General features: G+C 44.5%; 1 protein-coding gene across 2 annotated transcripts in view; it reads left to right on the top strand.

The window, feature by feature from the left end:
- The first annotated feature begins 539 nt into the window (after positions 1 to 539).
- LAMA3 (laminin subunit alpha 3) overlaps positions 540 to 24062 on the top strand; it is a 240003-nt gene continuing 216480 nt past the window's right edge. For both annotated transcript variants that reach the window (XM_029230133.1, XM_029230150.1), the window contains exons 1-2: positions 540 to 1065; positions 18422 to 18574. In XM_029230133.1, the coding sequence (XP_029085966.1) occupies positions 772 to 1065; positions 18422 to 18574 (447 nt within the window). In that variant the 5' untranslated portion in view covers positions 540 to 771. The remainder of the gene's footprint in view (positions 1066 to 18421; positions 18575 to 24062) is intronic.

Here is a 24062-nt window from a genome sequence, read left to right as displayed (position 1 = left end):
CTCGATGTCTCTGTTCACCTGTAAAATATAGCAGATGGGGCATCTGAAGAATTTCCTCCAAAGTACCTTTACCTCTGGGCACACTACAACTTGCACTAGTGGCTGTCTTTAAATTATGTACGTTCTGCCACTCCCAGTTCCCCAGAGCTCCTTTGATCTCACACTCAGTACGCGTGTGCAGTGCCATAGGTATCGTTGGCGCCCAGGGTCTGAGAATTGACGGGACTTGTCCTTTGACAACTGAAACTCATCTGGGAAACCACAGTGTCTTTGGTGTAGGTTCTGCAGGCAGTGGCAGTTGCCTCTGCTGTCTCACCCCATTCGCCGCGAGCCTCCTTCCCGCTAGTCCGAGATCCACCGTGAGGCTCTGGAGAAGAGGACTCTCGGATCTCTGCCCCGGCCGTGGGGAGGTGGGGCGGTCCAGGTCCCCGCCTCAGCCGCGGGGGTGGCAGCCGGAGACACGCCTTTTGCTCTCCCAGCCGGCGAAGCTGGCAGCGCGCAGTGCGCTGGCGGAGACAACGTCTGCGGGCCGAGACCGGGCGCTGTCAGTTCCTTATCCGGCGGGTGCCAGCTGCGGCCGCAGCACGTTCCAAACCCGAGGAGCCGCCCCCTCGCCGCGGGCTCCCGGCGCGTGGGGGCGCGGGCGCGCCTCCGCCGACACCGCCCACACTCGGGCCGCGCTCGCTGGTAGCCTGAGGATCGTCCGCCGAGAACGCGGTGTCCCCGAGCCCCTTCGCCGGCCGCCGAGGCAGGAGGACCGCGCGCGGCGAGATGGCGGCAGCCGGGCGGGCTCGGGGCTGGGCACCGCGGTCAGTGCTTCCACTGCTGCCGCTGCTGCCGCTGCTGCTGCCGCCGCCCCCCGCCGAGTGCGCGACCGCTCGGGACCCCGCGGCCCCGGCGCGGCGCAGCCTGCACCCGCCCTACTTCAACCTGGCCGAGGCGGCGAGGATTTGGGCCACCGCCACCTGCGGGGAGCGGGAGCCCGGCGGCACGCGACCCCGGCCCGAGCTCTACTGCAAGTTAGTGGGGGGGCCCACCGTCCAGAGCAGCGGCCATACCATCCAGGTAAGGTCCCAGGTCCCTCCCGGGCGGGCTCCCTCCCCGCGCGGGCCAGCCACCCTGGGCGAAGGGGTCGGGCCTTTTCCCCGCACTCTCGGGACCCGAGGCGACCGGGAAGGGCTCCCCCAACCCCTGCGCGGGTCGGCGACCCCGGGAGGAGGTGGGCGCGGTGTCCCCCGGGAGTGGTACTGGGGAGCACCGCCTCCGCCGATGCGCCGCTCGGGGCCGGGATGGGTATGCTTTGCCCATCCCGAGGTGAATGCAGGCTGAGGTTAAGTTTGGGCTTGCCCAGGAGAAAGTCCGAAGCTGCGCTCTCGGGATGTATTGAACTGTGGTACTGTCCTGCCTCCGTCACCGAGGTAGCGCCTGGCCAGGGCTTGAGCCCCCCTGGGCTTCACCGGCGCCCCTCCTTCGAGGCCCTTCATCTCCCCGACCTTATGCAGAGAAGCTGGTAGCAGTTAGATTCCGTGGTGTATTTAAAGAGAGAACTTTTAGATTGTATCAGTAGTACCACTCCCATCTCACCAGATAAACGCACCTCACCCCACAGCCTGAAGTGCCACCATCCAGAGCCATTAGGCGCGAGTGGACAGAGACACGGTGCTCAGAGTCCATCGGACTCCTACTGCGAACACCTGTGTAAATGCTAGTGTCGCTGGTGCTTCATCAGCATCTGGAATTGTGCCAGGTCCTTACACACGAGCCTCACAACAGCGCTGGGCACTGGATCAGGTGACCAGGTTAAGAAATGTGCCTACGTCATCATGGAGGACATCTGGATTTGAACCCAGTCCTGACTCCAAATCCTCTTTACACTAAGACGTCGTTGCCTCCCTCCCTCTCCCGGGAAGTATTGCTGAGGAAATTGTTGCCAAAAGAGGGAGTAATTTTGGAGTTTGGGCTCCCAAAGCGAAAGATTATCATTCCGAGTCTAGGTCAGTCTTTTAGAAAGTCTTTTGACTAAGCACTCCCATAAATGACACGTTGTTGAACATGCAGTATATTCTTATGCGATAGATGCTAATTTATTTATAAATTACATGCATGTATGACTTTATTAATTTGTGTGTACTATAAAATATACAAAAATAGAAATAAAAAGAATAATGATGAAAATGCTTTTTTCTTTATTAAGAGCCCCAAATAGGGCTTCCCTGGTGGTGCAGTGGTTGAGAATCTGCCTGCCAATGCAGGGGACATGGGTTCGAGCCCTGGTCTGGGAAGATCCCACGTGCCGCGGAGCAACTGGGCCCGTGAGCCACAATTACTGAGCCTGCGCGTCTGGAGCCTGTGCTTCACAAAAAGAGAGGCCGCGATAGTGAGAGGCCCGCGCACCACGATGAAGAGTGGCCCCCACTTGCCACAACTAGAGAAAGCCCTCGCACAGAAACGAAGACCCAACACAGCCATAAATAAATAAATTAAAAATTGCAACCTCCCTTAAAAAAAAAAAAAAGAGCCCCAAATAATTTTGCTTTCTTTAAATGTTTTGTGACTTTGTATAACCAGTTATAAACAAATATTCAAATGTTAATCATATATATAATTATTTTTGACAAGTGTAGTTTAGCACATATGATATAGCCATTCATAGTTAGTTTTACATTAATACTGGAATTTAGTAGTTGTCATCACTGAAAAAATACCTCAAAAATATGTAAATTCAAATGAAAGAACTGCATTGACTCCTGAGTTCCAGAGCCAGCTGCATAATTTACTGTCTATTGCAAAATGAAATGGAGCTGCTTGTTCAAAAATTATGAATTTCAAGATGTGGGGATAGCAGAGCATTAAACTAAGTGAGGGGCCTTTCTAGGAGTGGGACCCTGTGAGAACTTCCTAAATTGTGGTACTCATACTTCTGCTCCATCCTCCAATTATTTTAAAAGTTTTTTTTAAGTAGAAACTTGGCCAGTATATGTTCATTTTTCAAGTGGAATTCAGTACTTCCTGATAGGAAAGTGTTGTGTTTTAATGCTATAAACAATAGATTCAAAGTTCACTCTTCATTTGGAAAAATGTTACAAAATTCTGTTTCTGTGTTTTTAAAATGTGCAAATATAAGAACTTTTAGAGTAACACAGTTCCATCTTTTCACCAACAAAAGATGACACATTTCCAAACATCTGTTTTACGAAATGGTCTTTCCAAAGTTTGCATTTCTTTAGAAGAGTATTTACTTTTTCACACTTTTTTTTTTTTTTTTTTTTTTTGCGGTACCCGGGCCTCTCACTGTTGTGGCCTCTCCCGTTGCGGAGCACAGGCTCCGGGCGCGCAGGCTCAGCGGCCATGGCTCGCGGGCCCAGCCGCTCCGTGGCATGTGGGATCTTCCCAGACCAGGGCACGAACCCGTGTCCCCTGCATCGGCAGGCGGACTCTCAACCACTGCGCCACTAGGGAAGTCCTTTTTCACACATTTTTAAAACAACACCTTTTCTTTGATGGAACAAAGTACTTCCATTATTTTGTAAATATCTATCAGGTAGTATATTACTGGCAGTCACTTGTCATCCCAGCAAAAGTCAGCCAATTTGGAATTTTTGTGAAAAAAAAATGTATAACTCATCTTTAAATTTAAGAAGTCTTTTAAGTACTTTTCCATGAGAAAACCAGTGAGCCTGTGTAGTCAAAAGTATTTCATAATCACTCCCTATTTCAGTACAAGGTTTTAACTGTTCTGCTACTTAGGAGAATAGAATCCACATGTCCACTTTGCCAGGTGCACTTATGCTTCGTGTGTCCTGGTCAGCTGATAGCCTGGTGAAACCTCTCCTCTCCCCTTGAACAGACACTCAGGACTCTTGTGACCTCCTAACTTGTGGACTGGATGAAGGCCTTTAGGCAATCTGTATATTAAGTATTAGAAAAATTGAATTTCTTCACTTTAAGTAAAATAAACAGTTTTAATATTCCCTTCTTGCACCCCACTAGATTGCCTGGCACACCCAACTTTGGAGAAAATTGTTCTAATTGTGGGGAGAGTAAATGCAAGGAGAAGGAAGTCATCGAGGAAATTTTCAGCCGTCTCTTCTCCCCAGATTTGCCTAGAAATGGGCCAACTCTTATTCTCCTCAGCTGGAATTTTTATTAAGTGTCATAAGTTGGCACTACTGTTTTGGGAAGTCCAGAAAAGTCACGTTTCTTGTTCCAATTGAGTTTCCAGAATAGGTGCTTAAACCTGGGTCCACAGGCCTAGATAGAGTAGGAAGTGCCTTTCTGAACTCACTCAACGGACTGCATTTCTAGGCCAAGGTGTAGCCTGCAGGAAAAGGATGCTATCTGGTGTTTTGCCTTATTCTTTCTGTAAAAACTGGGGATGAACAAAAGTGCTTTCTGCGTTCACAGTTGAGGGCCTGAGCAGGTGCACAGATTGCTGATGTGAGAGGTTCTCATGTAATGAGGAGAGAAGCATGTTGGAGACAAGAAGGAGAAGGCAAATTCCAGAAGCTGGGCTGTTAGACACTTGTTCTAGCCCAGTGTTGGCAGCAGCTGGCGCAGACCTGCCTTTCAGAAAAGTGGGTGTGGGAGACAGGTGGAGGAAAGGAAGAGAGCTTATGGTTAATCATGTGGCTGTACCTGAGTGATGATCATTTTGAATCTGCTCATGTACAGCTCAAGATGGGGAATGGAGAATAGTTAACAAAAAAAGTTCTACTTCTTTGAACTTTCTAAAAATAGATCTTTGGGAGCCAGCCAGAGTTTAGAATTTCAGGCCAAAAGGATGCAAGAAATGTAAAAAAATGGATAAAAGTCACATCTTAGAAAAAAACCCAGGGTTTATGGTCCTGATTCTATAATAACAATGCTGATACTTGAACGGTAGCGTGTGTCAACAGGCAGAGCATTTAAAAAGTCTGCATTTTGTTTGTTGGGTGAAAAATGTTTGCTGTGGTTTCTCTGGACTTAAGATTCATTAAATAAGATTTTATATACCTGCTACTGCTCAGACATTAAGTTTCTGGTGTTTGAGAGCTCTGTGATTCAGGGATCCTATCTGTCTGGTTCACGGCTATCTCTCCAGTGTTGAGCGCAAAAGCCTGGAACAGAATAGGTGCTTGGAAAATATTGAATGAAAGGATGGTGGAGTGAAGGTACAGTTGAAGTTAATATAAAGAGGAAACAAGAAAAGTATGCAAATTAGTTCTATCCTGATGAAAAGTAATTATAACCGAAATATGTCACAATTTGCACTTTAACTTTAAATGTTTACTTACCTATGGGGTGTAAAGACATTATTACAGTCGGCCCTCAGTATCCTTGGGTTTCGCATCCACAGATTTAACCAACTGTGGGTCAAAAATACTCGGGAGAAAAAAAATCCAGAAAGTTCCCCAAAGCAAAACTTAAATTCGCCCTATACTGGCAACTATTTACATAGCATTTACATTGTATTAGGTATTATAGGTAATCTGGAGATGGTTTAAAGTACGTGGGAGAATGTACGTACGTTATATGCAAATACTATGATGTCATTTTATACAGGGGACTCGAGCATCTGCAGATTTTGGTATCTGTAGGGTTCCTGGAACCAGTCCTTCACAAATACCAAGGGAGGACTGAATTTACTGGCATCTGATAGAGGTGATGATAAAATGGAAGTGGAAGGCTGTGTTGAAAATATAACCTTGGGTTTGGTTTAGCTTGACATAAACACTATGCTCTCAAGAAATGACCTGCACATATTTACCAAACATATGATCTTTTTTTTTTCCTTTTTCTGGCCACGCTGTGCCGCTTGTGGGATCTTAGTTCCCTGACCAGAGATCAAACCCGCGCCCCCTGCAGTGGAAGTGCAGAGTTACCACTGGACCGCCAGGGAAGTCCCAGCAAACATATGATCTTGATTTTGTACATCGACAGTTCAACATATTTTTATAAGTTCTTTCAGTGCACTTTGATTTATGCGTAAGAGTTTGTATTTAACCTAAATGATATTGATAGAGAAGTACACTCACCTGAGTTATGGCTAAGAGCGAGCATGCTTGCCACAAAGCAGTCCCAGTTGTGTGTTTGTGTAACTTGCACTAATAGCCATAAAGGAAACTCAACTTCACTAAGGCTCTGTTTACAGAACTATTGTGAAAGAGAGCCATTTGTTAACTTCAACAAGGGCCTTTTCCTTTGTGATACAGATGTGAAAATTTTGGGGAAATCTAAAACATTTACTGTGTCCATTGATATATTTGTAACAATTATTAATAGAGTTATTTCAAAACTTCAAATGATTACAGCCAGCAGTTGAAGGACAAATGCTTCTTTTTTTTAAATAAATTCATTTATTTATTTTTGGCTGCATTGGGTCTTCGTTGCTGCGCGTGGGTTTTCTCCAGTTGTGGCAAGTGGGGGCTACTCTTGGTTGTGGTGCACGGGCTTCTCATTGCGGTGGCTTCTCTTGTTGCAGAGCACGGGCTCTAGGCATGTGGGCTTCAGTAGTTTTGGCACGAGGGCTCAGTAGTTGTGGCTCGGGGGCTCTGGAGTGCAGGCTCAGTAGTTTTGGTGCACAGGCTTAGTTGCTCTGTGGCATGTGGGATCTTCCCGGACCAGAGCTTGAACCCATGTCCCCTGCATTGGCAGGCAGATTCTTAACCACTGCACCACCAGGGAAGCCCCGAGGCATAATTTAAATACCATAACATGCAACCATTTTAAGTGTGAATTCAATAATTTTTAGAAAGTTCATAGAGTTGTGCAGCTATTACTAGAGTCTAGTTTTAGAACACACACATATATATATATAAATCCATTCTGCCAGTCTCTGCTTTTAACTAAGTCTAATCCATTTACATTTAAAGTGATTATTGATAATGAAGGACTTATTTCTGCCATTTTGCTATTTGTCTTATATATAAGACAAATGTCTTATATATGTCATATATATATGCATTATATATTTTTTGGTTCCTCAGTTCCTCTATTACTGTTTTCTTTTGTGTTTAATTAAATTTTCTAATGTGTCATTTTGATTTCCTCCTCATTTCCTGTTCTGTTAATTTATTTTTTTTTAATTTATATTTTGGCTGTGCCATGCGGCATGCGGGATCTTGGTTCCCTGACCAGAGATTGAACCTGTGTCCCCTGCAGCGGAAGCTGGAGTCTTAACCACTGGACCGCCAGGGAAATCCCCTGTAAATTTTTTTTTTTTTTTGTGGCACGCAGGCCTCTCACTGCTGTGGCCTCTCCTGTTGCGGAGCACAGGCTCCGGACGCGCAGGCTCAGCTGCCATGGCTCACGGACCCAGCCGCTCCGCGGCATGTGGGATCTTCCCAGACCGGGGCATGAACCCGCGTCCCCTGCATCGGCAGGCGGACTCTCAACCACTGCGCCACCAGGGAAGCCCCCCCTGTAAATTTTTAAAAGTAATTTTCTTAGTGCTTACTCTGAGGATTACAATTAACATCCTAAATTTATAACAATCCAATTTGATTTGACATCAACTTAATTTCAATAGCATCTAAAACTCTGCTCCTATATAGGTCTGTCTCCCCTTTTATGATGTTATTGTCACAAGTTACATCTTTACACATTGTTGCCCCTTGGGATAAAAACATAATTATTGTTCTATGCATTTGTGTTTTAAATCATATAAGAAAAAAAGTTACAAACCAAAAATACAATAATGCTGGCTTTTTAATTTACCTCTGTAGTTATTTGTACTGGTGTTCTGTATTTCTTTGTATGGCTTTGAGTTACTGTCTAATGTCCTTTATTTCAGTTTGAAGGACTCCCTTTAACATTTCTTGTAGGGCAGGTCTACTAGCAACAAACTCCTTCAGCTTTTCTTTGGGAATGTCTTAATTTCTCCTTCATTTTTGAAGAATAACTTTACCAGGTATAGAATTCTTGACTGACAGTTTTTTTCTTTCAGCACTTTATTGTCTCACTGCCATCTGGCTTCCATGGTTTCCAGTGAAAAATAGGGTGTTAATCTTATTGAGGATCCCTTATATGTGATAAATTGCTTCTCTCATGTTGCTTTCAAGATTTTCTCTTTGTCTTTTGACAGTTTGTTTATAATGTGTCTCAGTGTGGATCTTTCTGTAGATGACTAGCCTTTTTATGGCCCAATTTTCTTAAATGACCAGGGAAACTCCTGTGAGGGAAAATACAACATCATCTCACTGTAGATATTATCAAACTACTCTCACTTAGAGATGAAGAACTCTGGCTCTACAATCATGTAGACCTGAGTTTGAATTCTAACTCTACCAGCTCTCTGACCTTGGAAAACTGCAAAATCTCACTTTTCTTATATATAAAACAGGATTAATAAACCTGTGTATCTCACATAAAAGCACTTAGTATTTTTCTTGGCACATAGTTAGTGCTCAATAAATGTGTTTTTTCATGGAGAGAAAAAATTCTTTTTAAGACTTCTGAAGTGGTAAGCTACAAAAATGATTTATCACAATAGTCATTTTAAATTTTTGAGTGAAAAGTTCTTTTAATGATGACGTGTACAGTGCATTATACACTGAACACATTTGGCATGCTGAATAATCCACAGGCATAAAGACATTTATAGCCTTCTATAGAACAGCAATGTTGAATTGTTTTGGCAATGCATTAATAACTAGTTCAGATATTATTTATGTAGGGACTTCATTTATTTATGTACTTTCTGGTAACACAAGATGTTCCAGGGTCACTTTTAATTTTCTTTGCTCCAGCGTTGGAACTAACTACTTTTCCAAAAATCTCTGTTTTTTTTTTTTTTTTTTAAATTGAGTGTGGTGTGTAGAAACCAAGTCTGGATATGAGGTGTGCTCATTGTTACTGGTGTGTCATTGCTTCTAGACCCTTTCAGGGGACAGAGCTAGGAGTTATATGTATATCTACTAATTCCTATATACACCCACATCATATATACACACACTTTTATCAGCTAAACTAACATTTTGGGGGAGGTATTAATTTTTTAAGGTGAATTTTGGTAGCACTAATACATTCTTCCAGATCATAAATTTATTTCCCGTTGTGATTTAGGCTTTCACGAAACCTGTGTTAACTTTTGCTCAACATTGTGGAACCATTTGCCTAGTGAGGAAAAGATTTATTAAATGGTACCTCAGTGGTCTTAATTAATAGAACTGCCTGTGTTGTGCTGTATACATGGGCTCCTGGCCAAGGGGGCTGAAAATCCAGCCCGGGCAAGGCTGTATCTGCTCGGAGGCAGGGAGCCTTTTTCTGCTTCTCAAAAAAGAGCTGTTTGCATGAGCTAGCAGATCCTTGATTAGATCCCTCCTGCCAACAGGGTGGAACCTGCCCTGGGGAGAGCCAACTCATTGAGTCCCATGTGTCCTGCCCGTTTCTCAATATCATAAGCATATTGTATTCTCTTGGTTTTCCCATCCTAGATGTTTAGAAAATACATGTGGAAGTAATAAATGAATATTAGCTTGAGAGAAATATAGGTTTTAATTAGATTATCTATGCATATCTTAACTGTGGGGTATGATGTAATTCTCCATTACTTTCAAGTTGCACTATATACTGTGTACAGGAGTGATACCAAATTAAGGGGGGGCGGGCAGAATGGGGAATAGGGAGAACAGCCTAGTAACCAGGAGACTTGCTCCCCTGTTGTTTTTTTCTTTTTTTGGTTCAATAGCTCCCCTATTTAATGTGGAGTCTTAATTTAACACTTAACCGGTACCTGGCACTGTTCTGAAGCCCCTTTCACAAACTTCTTCATCCTCACAACAATTTATAAAGGAGGTACTCTTAGCACACTCAATGTACAAATGAGGAAACTGAAGCACAGAGAGGTTAAGTGATTTGTTCAAGGTCACGCAGCTAGTATGTGGAAAAGCCAGGTACTCTGGCTGCAGAGTTGTGCTATGCAGTGCTATGCTGCCACTGCCGAGCCAACTCCTCTTCCCTCCGAGTTCCAGCCAAACTGTGCCACCTCCCTAACTCCATTCATGGCCTTGGAGCCATTGATTTTCATGTCTGTATCCTTATTAATTCATGAGCTTCCTGAGTGTGAGGCCACATTTTCCTGCTGTTTGTCTTCCCTGCGGCAGCTTATCACAGACACTTCATAGATGCTTTTTGGAGAAATGTGCAAAGGGCAACACCATCATAGAACTTTCCTACTAGAGCAACACCTTGATGGAAGTGCTGTTTGACAGAAAGAATACCTGACTCTCAACAACCTGCCTCTGGAAGACAGTTGTGGCCCTGGTGTGTTGAATTTCAAAGTAATGCCTAATGTAGTGGCAGAGACCAATGACTAGGACTGGACCGCCAGAAGCTGGAAGAGGCAAGGAAGGATCCTTCCTCTACAGGTTTCAGAGGGAAAGGGGCCCTGCCAATGCCTTGATTTCAGACTTTCAGCTTCCAGAACTGTGAGACAATAACTTTCTGTTGTTCTAAGCCACCCAGTTTGTGGTACTTTGTTACGGCAGCTCAGCTTAGTCCGTTTGGGCTGCCGTAACAAAAAAATAGATTGATAGCTTATAAACAACAGAAATTTATTTCTCACAGTTCTGGAGGCTGGGAAATCCAAGGTCAAGGTGTGGGCAGATTCAGTGTCTCCTGAGGACCCACTTCCTGTTCGCTGATTGCTGTTTTTTCACTGTCCTCACAAGGTGGGAGGGGTGAGGGATCTCTCCAGGGCCTCTTTTATAAGGGCACTAATTCCGTTCATGTAGGTGGAACCCTCATCCTAATACCATCATCTAGTGGGTTAGGTCTTAACATATGAATCTGGGGGAGGGACACAGATATTCAGTCCCTAGCAGTAGCTTCAGCTTTAAGCCAGGTCACCAACCTCTCGGTCAGTCAGCAGTGTTTAATGGACCAGCGTGTGAGTTATCTGTGTATGGGAGGGTGGAGGATGGGGGACTACATGAAGCTCTTGGGTGGTCCTAGGGTCTCTGCTTTTGAGACTTTGCAATCTGATATTCATAATTAGTCCCTGAACAGAATAAGGAGAGCTCTTGGTTGAACAAATATTTAGGGGTCACCCATATTGAGAGTAATCCTTAAATACGAGGAATATATCAGTGGGGCATAAAATAAGGATTGCCTAATAACACGGGTGGGGTGGTGGGAGTCTGGGGGCTCTGGACACAGTGAGCTGCACAGAGCCCAGTGGTTGGGTGATTCCTTTACTAGTGAGGGCTCTGGGGGCTGCATCAGGGGAAGGATGGGGTGGGATTGTGAAATGAAAGGCCCAGCTCCTTGTTTCCTGAGATTGGCTCTGCAGAGACTGAATATGGCTGAGGATTTGTGTGTACAAAAGACATTGGTGGCAAAGATTCTATGCGAGGTAGTTTGCCTAGTGATTTGACGAGAACACAAAAATTTTAGACTTTCAAACTTTCCTATATGTCTTTTTTTTTTTTAAAGGAACTGAAGCTTTTTTTTTTTTAACATCTTTGTTGGGGTATAATTGCTTTACAATGGTGTGTTAGTTTCTGCTTTATAACAAAGTGAATCAGTTATACATATACATATATGTCTTATCTGTTTCTAAGTGATGTTCCTATTTCATTGTGACAGCTGATCACTTAATGTATCTTTAATGTGACATTGAATTTCGAATGTTTTTAATGTACCAGAAAAAGTAGCAGAAGTTGCTGGGAGACCTCTTCAGGAAAATCTTTTAGTAAGATTGCCACAAACTAGTTGATTTTTTTTTTTCCTCTTGTTTTATTTCATTATCTTTTAGGTCAAATAGTAGACTTTTATTTAAATAAAAATATACCTTGAAGGCACTTTTTCTAATAGAAATACCAGGACCTGATAAAGTTTTCATTCCCTTTCTCTGAGCACCATGCTGGTTTTGAAGTAACACTTCATACCCCTCACATACTTGGTGTTACATGCAGCCGCCTTTTTCTTTGATCCGTTGCTTGCCTTGATTCTGGAGTGTGGTTTTTCCCTAGCTGTAATAGATAGCAACTGTCACTGGAGCTTAGGAAGACCATAGCTGAAAGAGTAAATCTGCTTGATTAACCACAAGGAAGATGAGGCCAAGGGCCTTCACAATCATGATAGGGATGTTTGTAACCAATGGTTCTCCATCTTCACTGAAGACAAAATACAAAGGGTGGTGTAGCTTTGCAGAGCGAAGGATTGAGTTCAGCTGTGGAGAAGGACTGCCTCCAGTGCACTGCACCACTGAAAGGATTTTCAGAGAGGAGGGCGAGAAGGCTGTCTCCAGGTCAGAATCGTCTGTGTGATCTTAGGTTGCATCATAGGCAATCCAAAGGCTTTAATTGGGGCCTAGCAGGGGCCTGGCATGGGCAGCTGCCCTCCCCACACCAGTGCCTTGCAGTTTTCTGGAGGGAGCTGCAGTCAAGGAGTCAGGCCCCCGTGGACCAGCCATGCTCATATACTTATCTAAATTCTCCGCCCTAGAGCCTCTGTTCAGAGGCCTCCATTGAGACTCCTTTTTGGGGTGCTGTCGGGGTGCTATGGGTGAGGCCCTTTCCCCCACTCGGACTTGGTACTGTTCTACTCCTCTCTGCATCCCCCTCCCAACTCCCTGGGTGCATAAGAAGGCAGGAGCCTTTTGTTTGGGGTTCCTGGGCAGTGTGCTCATTCTCCTGTCATCTGACCCTTGCCTGGTGCCCTTCCATGGGGGAAATGGAACCCTGGGGAGCTGGCACCTTTCTCCTTTGCCTTTTGCCTGCACAGTCAGGCACAGGAAGTGAATGGTCTTGATTGCTGCTTTCAAATTAGCCCCTTGTCCTCCTTGACCACCTAACACCTGGCAGCTCACCCAGAGCTGTCTTTTGTGGACGATCCCTATTGTAGCTTTTTATCACCTAAGGAAGGAACTGCCGCCTGGAAGCATGCATGTACACATACTTGTGTGCAATATTCATCCACTACTATATTTAACAAATATTTATTGACATCTCTGTGCCAGGCACAGAGGACAGGGATATGATGGGCTGGGAGCACAATTCCTAACAAGGCAGAAAAAAGGTCCCTGCTTATAAGCAGCTAACCTTCTATGGGGAGACTGTAACCAGTGAGCAAACTAATATGATAATTATAGATTGTTATTGTGTCTTGGAGAGAATAAATGGGATTTTGCGATTGAGATTAAAGAGGGAAGCTTCTATAGGTCAAGTAGATGGAGAAGCTTTTCTAAGGAGTGTTATTGGTACAGAAAGCTGAGGGTTGAGAGGAAGTCAGCCCCAAGGAAAGGCTGGGAAAATGTGTTCCCAGCAGAGGACCATCAGGTGCAAGGGCCCTGAGGTGGGAACATATTTGGTGTTTCTAGGAACTCAGAAAGCCACACTGCCCTAGTTTTTATATGGTTTGAATGTTATCTCTGAGTGAGGCCACTTTCCAGAATTTATAAATACTTCGTTTTATTTTTGTATATATGTATTCCCTTTCTGGTTCTCAAAAGAATTTAGGTGACTGATAAAATTTTAAAAGGATGAATGAAAGAGTTGAGGGCATTAGGACAATGAGAAAATAAAGTGGTAAAGAGTGTAGTAGGGCTTCCCTGGTGGCGCAGTGGTTGGGAGTCCGCCTGCCGATGCAGGTAGTTATTTCATAAGGAGATTAATAACTGAAATGGAATTGAGAGGGAAATATTTGGTTTGAGGAATGCCTCAGGTCAAGGTCAGACTCTCTCCTGAGGACAGTATCTGGCCCTTACCAGGTCAATAGTTGACGGTTGGATGAATAAACTGTCAAGGCAGAGCTGCTTTTGTAAATCTAGGCTTTGGGATGAAGCTCTAAAGCCACCAGGGAAGCCCGAGACTAAATAATTTGACTAACATTTTGAAGCTGTGACTGGTAGAGGCAGGATTTAGACCTCCATCATTCTACTCCAAAATGCATCTCTTTGAAACAAATTAAAAGAAAAACCCTCTGTAATTTAGCCTGAGTGGACACAGTTTTTGAGTAATAGGTATACATTTTGCAGGTGTTTGCTTATCTGCCTTAAAAAATACATACCTGGGCTTCCCTGGTGGCACAGTGGTTAAGAATCCGCCAGTCAATGCAGGGGACACGGGTTCGAGCCCTGGTCCGGGAAGATCGTACATGCTGTTGAGCGACTAAGCCCGTGTGCCACAGCTACTGAGCCCACATGCTGCAACTACCGAAGCCCACACGCCTAGAGCCCGTGCTCTGCAACAAGAGAAGCCACTGCAATGAGAAGACTGCGCACCACAAAGAAAAGCAGCCCCCGCTCGCCACAACTAGAGAAAGCCTGCACGCAGCAACGAAGACCCAACACAGCCAAAAATAAAGAGATAAAAAATAAATAAATTAAAATATACGTACCTGGAACCAACCTGGAGCCCCTTGTTTGGTCTCTCAAATCCCTTGCTCCAGGAACCCGGCACACTAGAGGGCAAAGCGCCCCCTTCTGGTGGGGTGAAAGCTGTGTGTGGGCCGCAGAGCTGGGCGCTCTCCTGGGCTGTGTGATCGCCCTTCACCCCACTCTGTGCAGACGTTTAGGTGCTCAGGACATTTACAAGATGCTTGTCTTAGCTGTAGGTGACCACGCCCATGTGCTTTGTGTCTCTCAGAATGGAGAACGTTCTGAACAAGGTTTTGGTAAAGGAGCAATCCCAAGTTTGGAATGGGCACACTCCAGAATGTTCTCCACATCAGGGCTCCAGCTGGCTTGGGTCTGGCCACTTGAGACAGTGCCTTTAAGGCACATAACCTCAGGAGCCTCGGTGAGTGATGGTGAGGAGGAGGGTTCGCGGTAGCGCAAACGTGGTGATCATGAAACAGGGCTGTCGATGGGTGAGCGTGGTTAGATCTTGCCGTGTTTTCTGTGCCTGCCGCAGGGCACGGGTGCAGCTAAGCTTCTGTCAGATCGGGTTCTCTCCTCAGCTGGATCTCTTCCCACACATCTGGTCGTGGGCAGGTGTTTGGAAAATCACATAATTGCTATTGCAGTGTGGCCTCACTCCATCCAAATCTAAGACAGGGCTCTTTGATGCAGCTTCCAGAGCAGCCAGGCCAGGATGGAAAGCGTTCTGAGCTGTAAGGACTGTGGCCAGACCCACACACGGGCCCTGGTTCCTGCACATCCCGGCTGTGTGGTTTGAGGTGAGGCCCTTCACCTCCGTGAGCCTTCACTTCTGCGTCTTTAGGTCCTGATTTGATACGCATCTGAGAATGTGGTGAAGATTCGTCAGGGAAGGCTTGGCATGTCTCTCCTGGGCTCCCACGCCCCACACGCTCGCTTGATCCCAGCCCCTGCTGGTGACATGTTGTGTTTGAGTTACTTCTCTTCCATCCCACTGAATTTCTTCCGGGGCCAGGTCCAGCTCTTAGCGTTTGTTCCTTTGTTTTTACCCCAGCATCCAACACAGTGCTCCACACACTGGTGGCGATTTGGAAAAGCTGAATAAACGAATGACTGTTCAGACAATAAAAGAAGTCGTGTTAGGGAGTGGTGCTGTAATCAACCTCTAGTTTCTTAGAACAAGACAGTGTTTATGCTGTGAATTCAGTTGCACAGTATTATATATGAGAGGCTTTTGGTTAAGGAGAATCATCAAAAATGTGAGCAACTAGGACAGACTGTTTTTTTTCCCCATCTTTCTAAATGAGGGTAGGTCACTCCGTGGGCTTCTGGGCAAACACTAGCTTGTCCTCTGGGGACCTCCAGCCTTGGATCTCTACTCTCTTTTGTTGTTTATTTGAACAATTTTGTCCCCTTTCCTTCTAGCCCCTTCTATTACATTTGCTGTTTTCCACACGACTAGGCTAATAGTAGCTTTGACACAATTCAGAGCGTGAGTCCCTTGTCTTGTTTATCTTTCAATATTCTCATCTCTGTCTGGAATAGCTTCTGATACAGAGTACCTGGTCAATGCAGGTTTGTTGCCTGGATGGATGAATAACTGAACACAAGGATGTAAGAATCCTCTGTTCTCTGTCTGTCCCCCTCTTCTCTGACTTCTACCAGTTTTTGTCCTGCTTTTATTTATGGTTATTTAAAAAATATTTGACCTCAGGTGCAGAATTAGATTAGATTATGGATTGTTCATGACCCTCAGGTTAAGACAAGCTTTCATCATTGGTCCTTGCATGATAAGCCTTAATGTGTATGTGGATGGATGGATTTAAAATAGTATAACAAGGGACTTCTCTGGTGGTCCAGCGGTTAAGACTCCACCCTTCCACAGCAGGGGGCACGGGTTCGATCCCTGGTCGGGGAACTGAGATTCTGCATGCCGTGCAGTGCAGCCAAAAAAAAAATTTTAATAGTATAATAAGCACCCATGAACTTGCTACCAAAACTCAAAATAGGGCCTTAGCAATAACTTATGTCTAACCATATGATTTCCCCACCTCCCGTCTCTCTTTTTCTCTCAATCTGGGGTAACCATCATCCTGAATCCTTTATTAATTTTTCCTTTGCTTTCCTTTCTATGTAGTTTTTTTTTTTTTGCGGTATGTGGTATATATATACCACATCTTTATCCATTCATCTGTTGATGGACCCAATGTTCTTAATTTTAATGTAGTCAAATCTGTCTCTTCCTTTGTGGTCAGTGCTTTCTGAATCTTGTTTAAGAACTCATTCCTTGCTCCAAGTTCTTATTCACCTTTATTTTCCACTGAGAGATTTTAAACTTTTATTTCTAATGGTAAGTCCTTAATTCATCTATGACAACAAAAAAGGAACATCTCCATTCCTCACATCTATACTCTGGAGATGGAGATGAATGTAGATTATAAGCATCCACATCCTTGGAGGAGATTTGCTTCTATCACATGTAAGTCTTCTAAACTTCAAGAAATAATAATTTAATTCCCTCACCAAATAGTTAAACTGGTAAAATGATTTCTAGGGAGAAAATGGGAAAAATAAAAACCATTAAAGGGCAAAATACTCATAAATGTTAATAGGTCCTATCTTAAATAGTTATCAGTTATACTTATTATAATAATAAAATTTTGTAGAAAGGACTCAAACAATTTTTTGAAAAACCCTGAGGGGTTTATTCCTTTATTGGGCTTCTATGACATTCTAGGCTGAAGTGATATAGGGAAGGCAAGACACATGTGGCCTCTGGGCTCGTGAACTAATGGGACTGCTTACCCCACAGTGCTGCTCCTGAGTTACAGAAGTATCTTCATGAAGGGTCAAAAGATAAAGTTGTACATAATATATCACCACATATGAAAGAGCCCTCTGTAACACACTCGATGAAAACATTCGGCCACACATTTAGTTCCACACCAGGATCGAATTTATCCTTGAGCATTAAAAAATTAACTTCCAAGATGCTTGTCAGGGGCAGAGTTACCCTTTTCTCACAGCACATTTCTGGAGGGGCTGCGGGTCTAAGTTTGCTTCTCTGTCCCTCTCCTATGTGGTAGTTATGCCCTTAGATCATTTAATTGGGGAGCAAAGCAGTTCAGTATGTGACATCCACTACTGGGTAAGCATGAGACTTTGAACCAGTTAAAAGTATATTCAATATATAAGAAAGGCATATGTTCAGCTTTTTGAGTGGTAATGGTGCTAAAATTCATTACGAAAACAAAACAAAATAAAACAAAACAAAATAGAATCAAGAGAATCTGCCTACTAAAAAAGAGTAATTCAGTAAGAAGATGAGACGATATCAGTAGAATCAGAATTCAGTAGAGATGATAATATCAAATAAATACCACTCCAGGATTCCCACTTACCTACTAAATTAACTGCCGACTTCTCACTCCAGTATCCACAGCCCAGCCACGTCTCCCCCGCTTACCTTTCAAGTGTAGTTTTCCATTACTTATGCTCTTGTTCAAATGGACCAGCTGGTCTCTGTGCCTTTGCTGCTCATTCCTCCACCTGGAACACCTTCCTTGTTGACTGCTCACTGACACTTACCAACCTCCTCTCCATCCTCACAGGCAGCTGAAATCCCACCTCTTCCACCCTGCCTTAGACCCAGCGCTCTATACTCTTGCCAAACCTACTTCCTGTATGGTCACTTGTATGCTTATCACCTCCACTGGGGCTGTGAGCAGGGATCCTCTTTGTATCCCAGGGCTTGACACAGAGCTTGCAGAGGAGGATGTAAACAGCAAAAAGGATTTGCTGAAGGAGAACATCATTGCATCTCAGGCACTACAGGCTCTTCTTAAAGTGTCATACAAGACAAGAAAAACATAGCTCTAACTGATGGAAGATAAATATAATGTGTATCCTAGAAACACGATAAACAGAGGTATAAACAGGTGATATGGTTTAAGACTGAACGAAAAAGAGAAAGCCTTACTACTGTCTTCAGAAAACATTATGATGAAATTCAATAGCTGAATTCTCTAAGCTATAGAAAACAGTCTTTGTTTCAATTACCTCTTCTACTAAATTGATAAGAAAAAACTACTTGACAATAAAACAAGAGCTTTATTATTTCAGGGCCAGTTCTGTGACTATTGCAATTCTGAGGACCCCAGGAAAGCACACCCCATCACCAATGCAATTGATGGATCCGAACTTTGGTGGCAAAGCCCTCCTCTCTCCTCAGGCACGCAATACAACAAAGTCAACGTCACCTTGGATCTGGGGCAGGTGAGTTGGGGCATTTCATCTGGAATGAGGAAAAATTAGTTTGGATCATTGTTTCTGTGGTTATTTCTCTCTTTACTTAATTTTTTATTGAAGTATAGTTGATTTACAATGTTGTGTTAGTTTCTGCTGTACCGCAAAGTGAATCAGCCATACATACACATATATCCTCTGTGGTTATTTCTGATATAATAATGATTATTTTAAAAACAAATTTCAGTTTCAGTTCACTAATCACTGTGAAACCTGTTACATTAATATTTGTGTCCCTTGTCACCCAGCACAGTGCGTGTCACGAGGCAGACACCCATACCCGTCTATTAAATGAGTTAAAAAATAGTTGTAAGTTGTATCATTGGCAAAGGTATTTTTGGCAGTGGTAGAGTACATATAACATAAAGTTTAACATATTAGCCTTTTTTTTTTTTCTTTGCGATACGCGGGCCTCTCACTGCTGTGGCCTCTCCCGTTGCGGAGCACAGGCTCCGGACGCGCAGGCTCAGCAGCCATGGCTCACGGGCCCAGCCGCTCAGTGGCATGTGGGGCATGTGGGATCTTCCCGGACCGGGGCACGAACCCGCGTCCCCTGCATCGGCAGGCGGACTCTCAACCACTGCGCCACCAGGGAAGCCCATATTAGCCATTTTTAAGTGTACAGTTCAGTAGTGTTAAACAGATTCATGTGGTTGTGAAATCAATCTCCAGAACTCTTTTTTATCTTGCAGAACTGGCCCTGTGTACTCATTAAACACTAACTCCCCATTCTACCTTCTATCTCTATGAATTTGACTACCCTTGATACCTCATATAAGTGGAATCATACTGTATTTGTCCTTTTGTGACTGGCTTGTGTCACTTAGCAGAATGTCTTCAGGGTTCATCCATGTTGCAGCATGTGTCAGAATTTCCTTTCTTTTTTTTTTTGCAGTACGCGGGCCTCTCACTGTTGTGGCCTCTCCCGTTGCGGAGCACAGGCTCCGGACGCACAGGCTCAGCGGCCATGGCTCACGGGCCCAGCCGCTCCACGGCATGTGGGATCTTCCCGGACCGGGGCACGAACCCGTGTCCCCTGCATCGGCAGGCGGACTCTCAACCACTGTGCCACCAGGGAAGCCCCTCCTTTCTTTTAAAGGCTGAATAATATTCCATTGTATGGGTATCACATTTTGTTTATCCATTCATCCATCAATGGACGCTTGGGTTGCTTCCACCCTTATGCTATTGTGAATAACGCTACTATGAACATGGGTATGGCAGAGATGTTTTTATAGCATTCTCTTTCCTGGAAATTCTGACTCTGTGGACACTGACTACCATAGTTTTTGTCCTTGTTTGGCCATCTGGTCCACGAGGGTACCTGACTCAGACCTGTCCTCCTGTGGTAGGCTAAGATGGTCCCCACAATGCTTCACTCCTGGTGTACGTGGCCCTCTCTTTTGACTGTGGACAGCACTAGAAATACGATGGATGTCACTTCCGTGATAAAGTGGCATCATATGACAAAGATGAAGGGATTTTGCAGATGCGTTTAAGGTCCCAAGTCAGCTGCTCAAAAGGGAGACTATCCTGAGGGACCTCTGCTAATTAAGGGAGCTCTTAAAAGTGACTGAGCCCTGGGCTTCCCTGGTGGCGCAGTGGTTGGGAGTCCGCCTGCCGATGCAGGGGACACGGGTTCGTGCCCCGGTCCGGGAAGATCCCACATGCCGCGGAGCGGCTGTGCCCGTGAGCCATGGCTGCTGAGCCTGCGCGTCCGGAGCCTGTTTCTCCGCAACGGGAGAGGCCACAGTGGTGAGAGGCCCGTGTACCGCAAAAAAACAAAAACAAACAAACAAACAAAAAAATGACTGAGCCCTACCCCAAGGAAGAGATTTGAAACATGAGAAATTTTCCTGCTGACCTTGAAGGGGAAAGCTGCCTGTGGTGATGGCCACATGGCAAGGACCTAAGAGTGGGTTCTAGAAACTGAGAGAGGCCCCAGCCAACAGCCAGCAAAAAAAGCAAGAACCTCAGTGCTGCAACCATAAGAATATGGATTCTGCTAACAACATGTGCAAACTCGGAAGTGGGTCTTCCCAGGCGTTCGGTGATTATCTTGATTGCAACCTTGACCCTGGGCAGAGAACCTGGCTGCATCATGCCCAGACTCCTGACGTAAAGAACTACAAGATAATAAATGGTGTTGTTTTATGCCACTAAGTTTGTGGTAATTTGTTAAACAGCAACAGAAAATTAATGCACCTTCTTTTTCCCTCCTTCAGACCAGGCAATGCCTCCCATATATTTCATCCTATTCCTTCAGCAAATATTTCTTGAGTACCTACTATGTGCCAGGTACTATTCTTGGTGTTTGGGATACATAAGAAATACAAAAGGGAAATGCATCCCACAGACTGGAAATCGAATGATACTGAGATTCCTTCCAATGAACGTGCTATCTTCAGTTTGGTGATAGAAGGGTTTTGCACCTCTTCTGCCCATATGTTTTGTTAAATCAGGCCTCTCCTGAGAATATTTTCACCGTCAGTTTGCATCTGAGATAATTCAGGGAGATCCGTCATGGTGTGAAAGACTCCGTAACCCCAGTTTCAACTATGAATTAGTCTTATCCTTCTAGCATTAATCAGTAGAGATTTTGCCTGTAATGACTAGGATTTACCTGTCATACCACTTTTTAAACTGAGGATTTCTGTAGTTAGCTGGGAATTTTAACCCATTAAATGATGTTTACTGAACATACCAGTGCCTTGTGGATTTGCTCTTTTTCCCTTAAGGCTATTTTTTTTTAAAAACCTACCTTTTGGGCTTCCCTGGTGGCGCAATGGTTGAGAGTCCGCCTGCCGATGCAGGGGACACGGGTTCGTGCCCCGATCCTGGAAGATCCCACATGCCGCGGAGCGGCTGGGCCCGTGAGCCATGGCCGCTGAGCCTGCGCGTCCGGAGCCTGTGCTCCGCGATGGGAGAGGCCACAACAGTGAGAGGCCCGCGTACCACACACAAAAAAAAACAAACAAAAAACCTACCTTTTAAAAGTACCCTTTTGATGTATCTAAAAATCCTTAATTAAGATAGATGAATTAAAAAAACACCAGCGTAGGAGCAGTTTAGTAATTTGCTGGTTGCTGACAGACATGAGCCATGGTAAACATCTTCATGAAGACTGTGCCCACCCACCTCCATCCTGGCTGGGATGCTCCTCTGTAGGTGGCTGAGAGTGTGGGTCCTAGGGTCAGCCCACCCCGGTCCATGCCCTGATGCACTGCTTACTCTCTGTGTGACCCTGAGCCACAGACTTCACTGCTCTCTCTTGCAGTTTCCACATTTATAAAGTGAGATGATACTAGTGCTCGCCTCATAGGATTGCCGTGAGGTTTGAATGAGTTGACTGCTTTGTTTTTAAACCTCTTCAGGCTGGTGGTTTTTAAGTAAGTTTTTATTTAATAAAATAAAGTGAACTTTAGTAAACACTCATTATTAAAACAGACCGACTCCTAACTTCTGCTCCTCTAGAAAATACTGTATATAATCCCGTAGAAAATACTCTAGAAAAGTCTAGAAGCAGGGAACGCAATATACATTATGTCGGACTGAGGATGTTTCTTTTTCTTTGTGTTGGAGCAACACGTGCTTTAACAAGCATGTTTTATCTTGTAAGAATCATATTTTATGCCCCAGTAGTGGGATCTGTATTTTCTCCTTTTTGCTGGAATTAACCATGAAAGTGTCACGGAGAGATTAGATTTCATAATTGAATAGCGACCTACAGACCTTAGATTTAGGAAGTGCAAATCTTTCTTTTTCTTAGTTTTTAAAATTTATTTTTTAATTGAAGTATAGTTGATTTACAATGTTGTGTTAATTACTGCTGTACAGCAATGTGATTCAGTTATACATATATATACATTCTTTCTTTAATATTCTTTTCCACTATGGTTTATCATAGGATATTGAATATAGTTCTGTGTGCTATACAGTAGGACCTTGTTGTTTATCCATCCTGTATATAAAAGCTTACATCTGCTAACCCCAACCTCCCGCTGCATCCCTCCCCCAACCCTTTCCCACTTGGCAACCACCAGTCTGTTCTCTATGTCCATGATTCTGTTCCTGTTTCAAAGATAGGTTAATTTGTGTCATATTTTGGATTCACATATAAGTGATATCATATGGTATTTGTCTTTCTCCTTCTGACTTAAGGAAGTACAAATCTTGATGCATGGTTGGGAAATAAAATATAGGCCATGAACTTGTTATTACAAAACCACTTTTTTCTAGCTATTGAGAACTGGAATTTGACTTTGATGTGCTGCAGTCAGTTTGACAGCTTACGTTGTCGCGAGGTGGTTACTTTTCTCTGTCGTGTTTTGGACTGCTTGGTGGTTTTCATTGTTATTTTTCTTGGCCAACACAGTTTGACAAGTGAGAACATTGCCTTCAGGACTTGATATGGAAGGGCAGTTTTCCTCCTTACAAGGTGGCAAACGTAGGAAGGTTCTGCAGTTCTCCAGGGGCAGTGGCGTATTCTGGGGCTGTTCAAGTTCATTACATTATATATTGCTAATCAGTTTCAGGCCATAGAATAAGAACAGCTTGTGTTACTGGAAACTTTCATCTTGTCTGGCCAAGTACAATGAGTTTCTTTTGACATTTGAAGCAAAATGTGGATGTCCGGTTTTTAAAAGGGGAGTTTTTGGAATGTAGGGACATTTGTTTCTTCCTGGTGGGGCATGACCTCTGGCCATCCTCCCCTGTGAGATAAGAAGGTGTAGCAATGGGCTTGAGTTATGCTCCTGGATTTCCTTCAGAATCACAACGAATCTTACTCTGTGGACTCTCTATACTCACTCTGCTTTTCCTCCCCCAAGGTGAGATATAAGGAAAAACACGTGAATGTGGGTGAGGCAGGGGTTCTCATGGTCCCTTGAAGTCAAGGTGGCCGGGAGGTTGGGAGGGGCTGGATCTCAGGTGGGAAGGAAGAGGGGGACCAGCACAGGGGCAAGACAGGATCCCCTGCAGAACAAGCCTGACTCATGGGTTCCAGGGAACAACAGAAAAACAGTCTCAAGAAGAATTTTAAGGCTTTTACACAACTTGTCATGCCCTCAAGAGTACTGTTTTTAACGTATTAGTAGTAGAAATAAACAAAGACAAAGCAAACAAACACCCCCCCCCCCCCCCCAACCGCAAAAGGAATGAATGTTTGCCTTAGAGGCTGGAGGTATGAAAAGATGCCTTTGCGCCCTGTTCTGCAGGGTTGCTGGGGAAAGGGGCCTGGCTGGATAAGACCCCTTATCTTATCTTACTGTAGATAGGAGAGTCCTTTGGGCCTTGTTAGAGGCAAAGGCTGTGAGGCCAGACCCTGCCCTCAGCCCTCCAGGACCTCTGAGTGGGCAGCCCGGACCACAGCTCCTGTGCCCGTTCACACATGTACCATCTCCAGGGCCTCCACCTGACTCCCTGCTTCCTGCCTGAGGGCTCTTTCCAGGCCCTGGGA

The sequence above is a fragment of the Monodon monoceros genome, unplaced genomic scaffold, assembly GCF_005190385.1.
Source record: "Monodon monoceros isolate NGI ecotype Baffin Bay Population unplaced genomic scaffold, NGI_Narwhal_1 Super_Scaffold_1, whole genome shotgun sequence".
Lineage (NCBI taxonomy): Eukaryota > Metazoa > Chordata > Mammalia > Artiodactyla > Monodontidae > Monodon > Monodon monoceros.
Note: the sequence above shows the minus strand (reverse complement) of the source record. Positions and strands in the feature narration are given on the sequence as shown.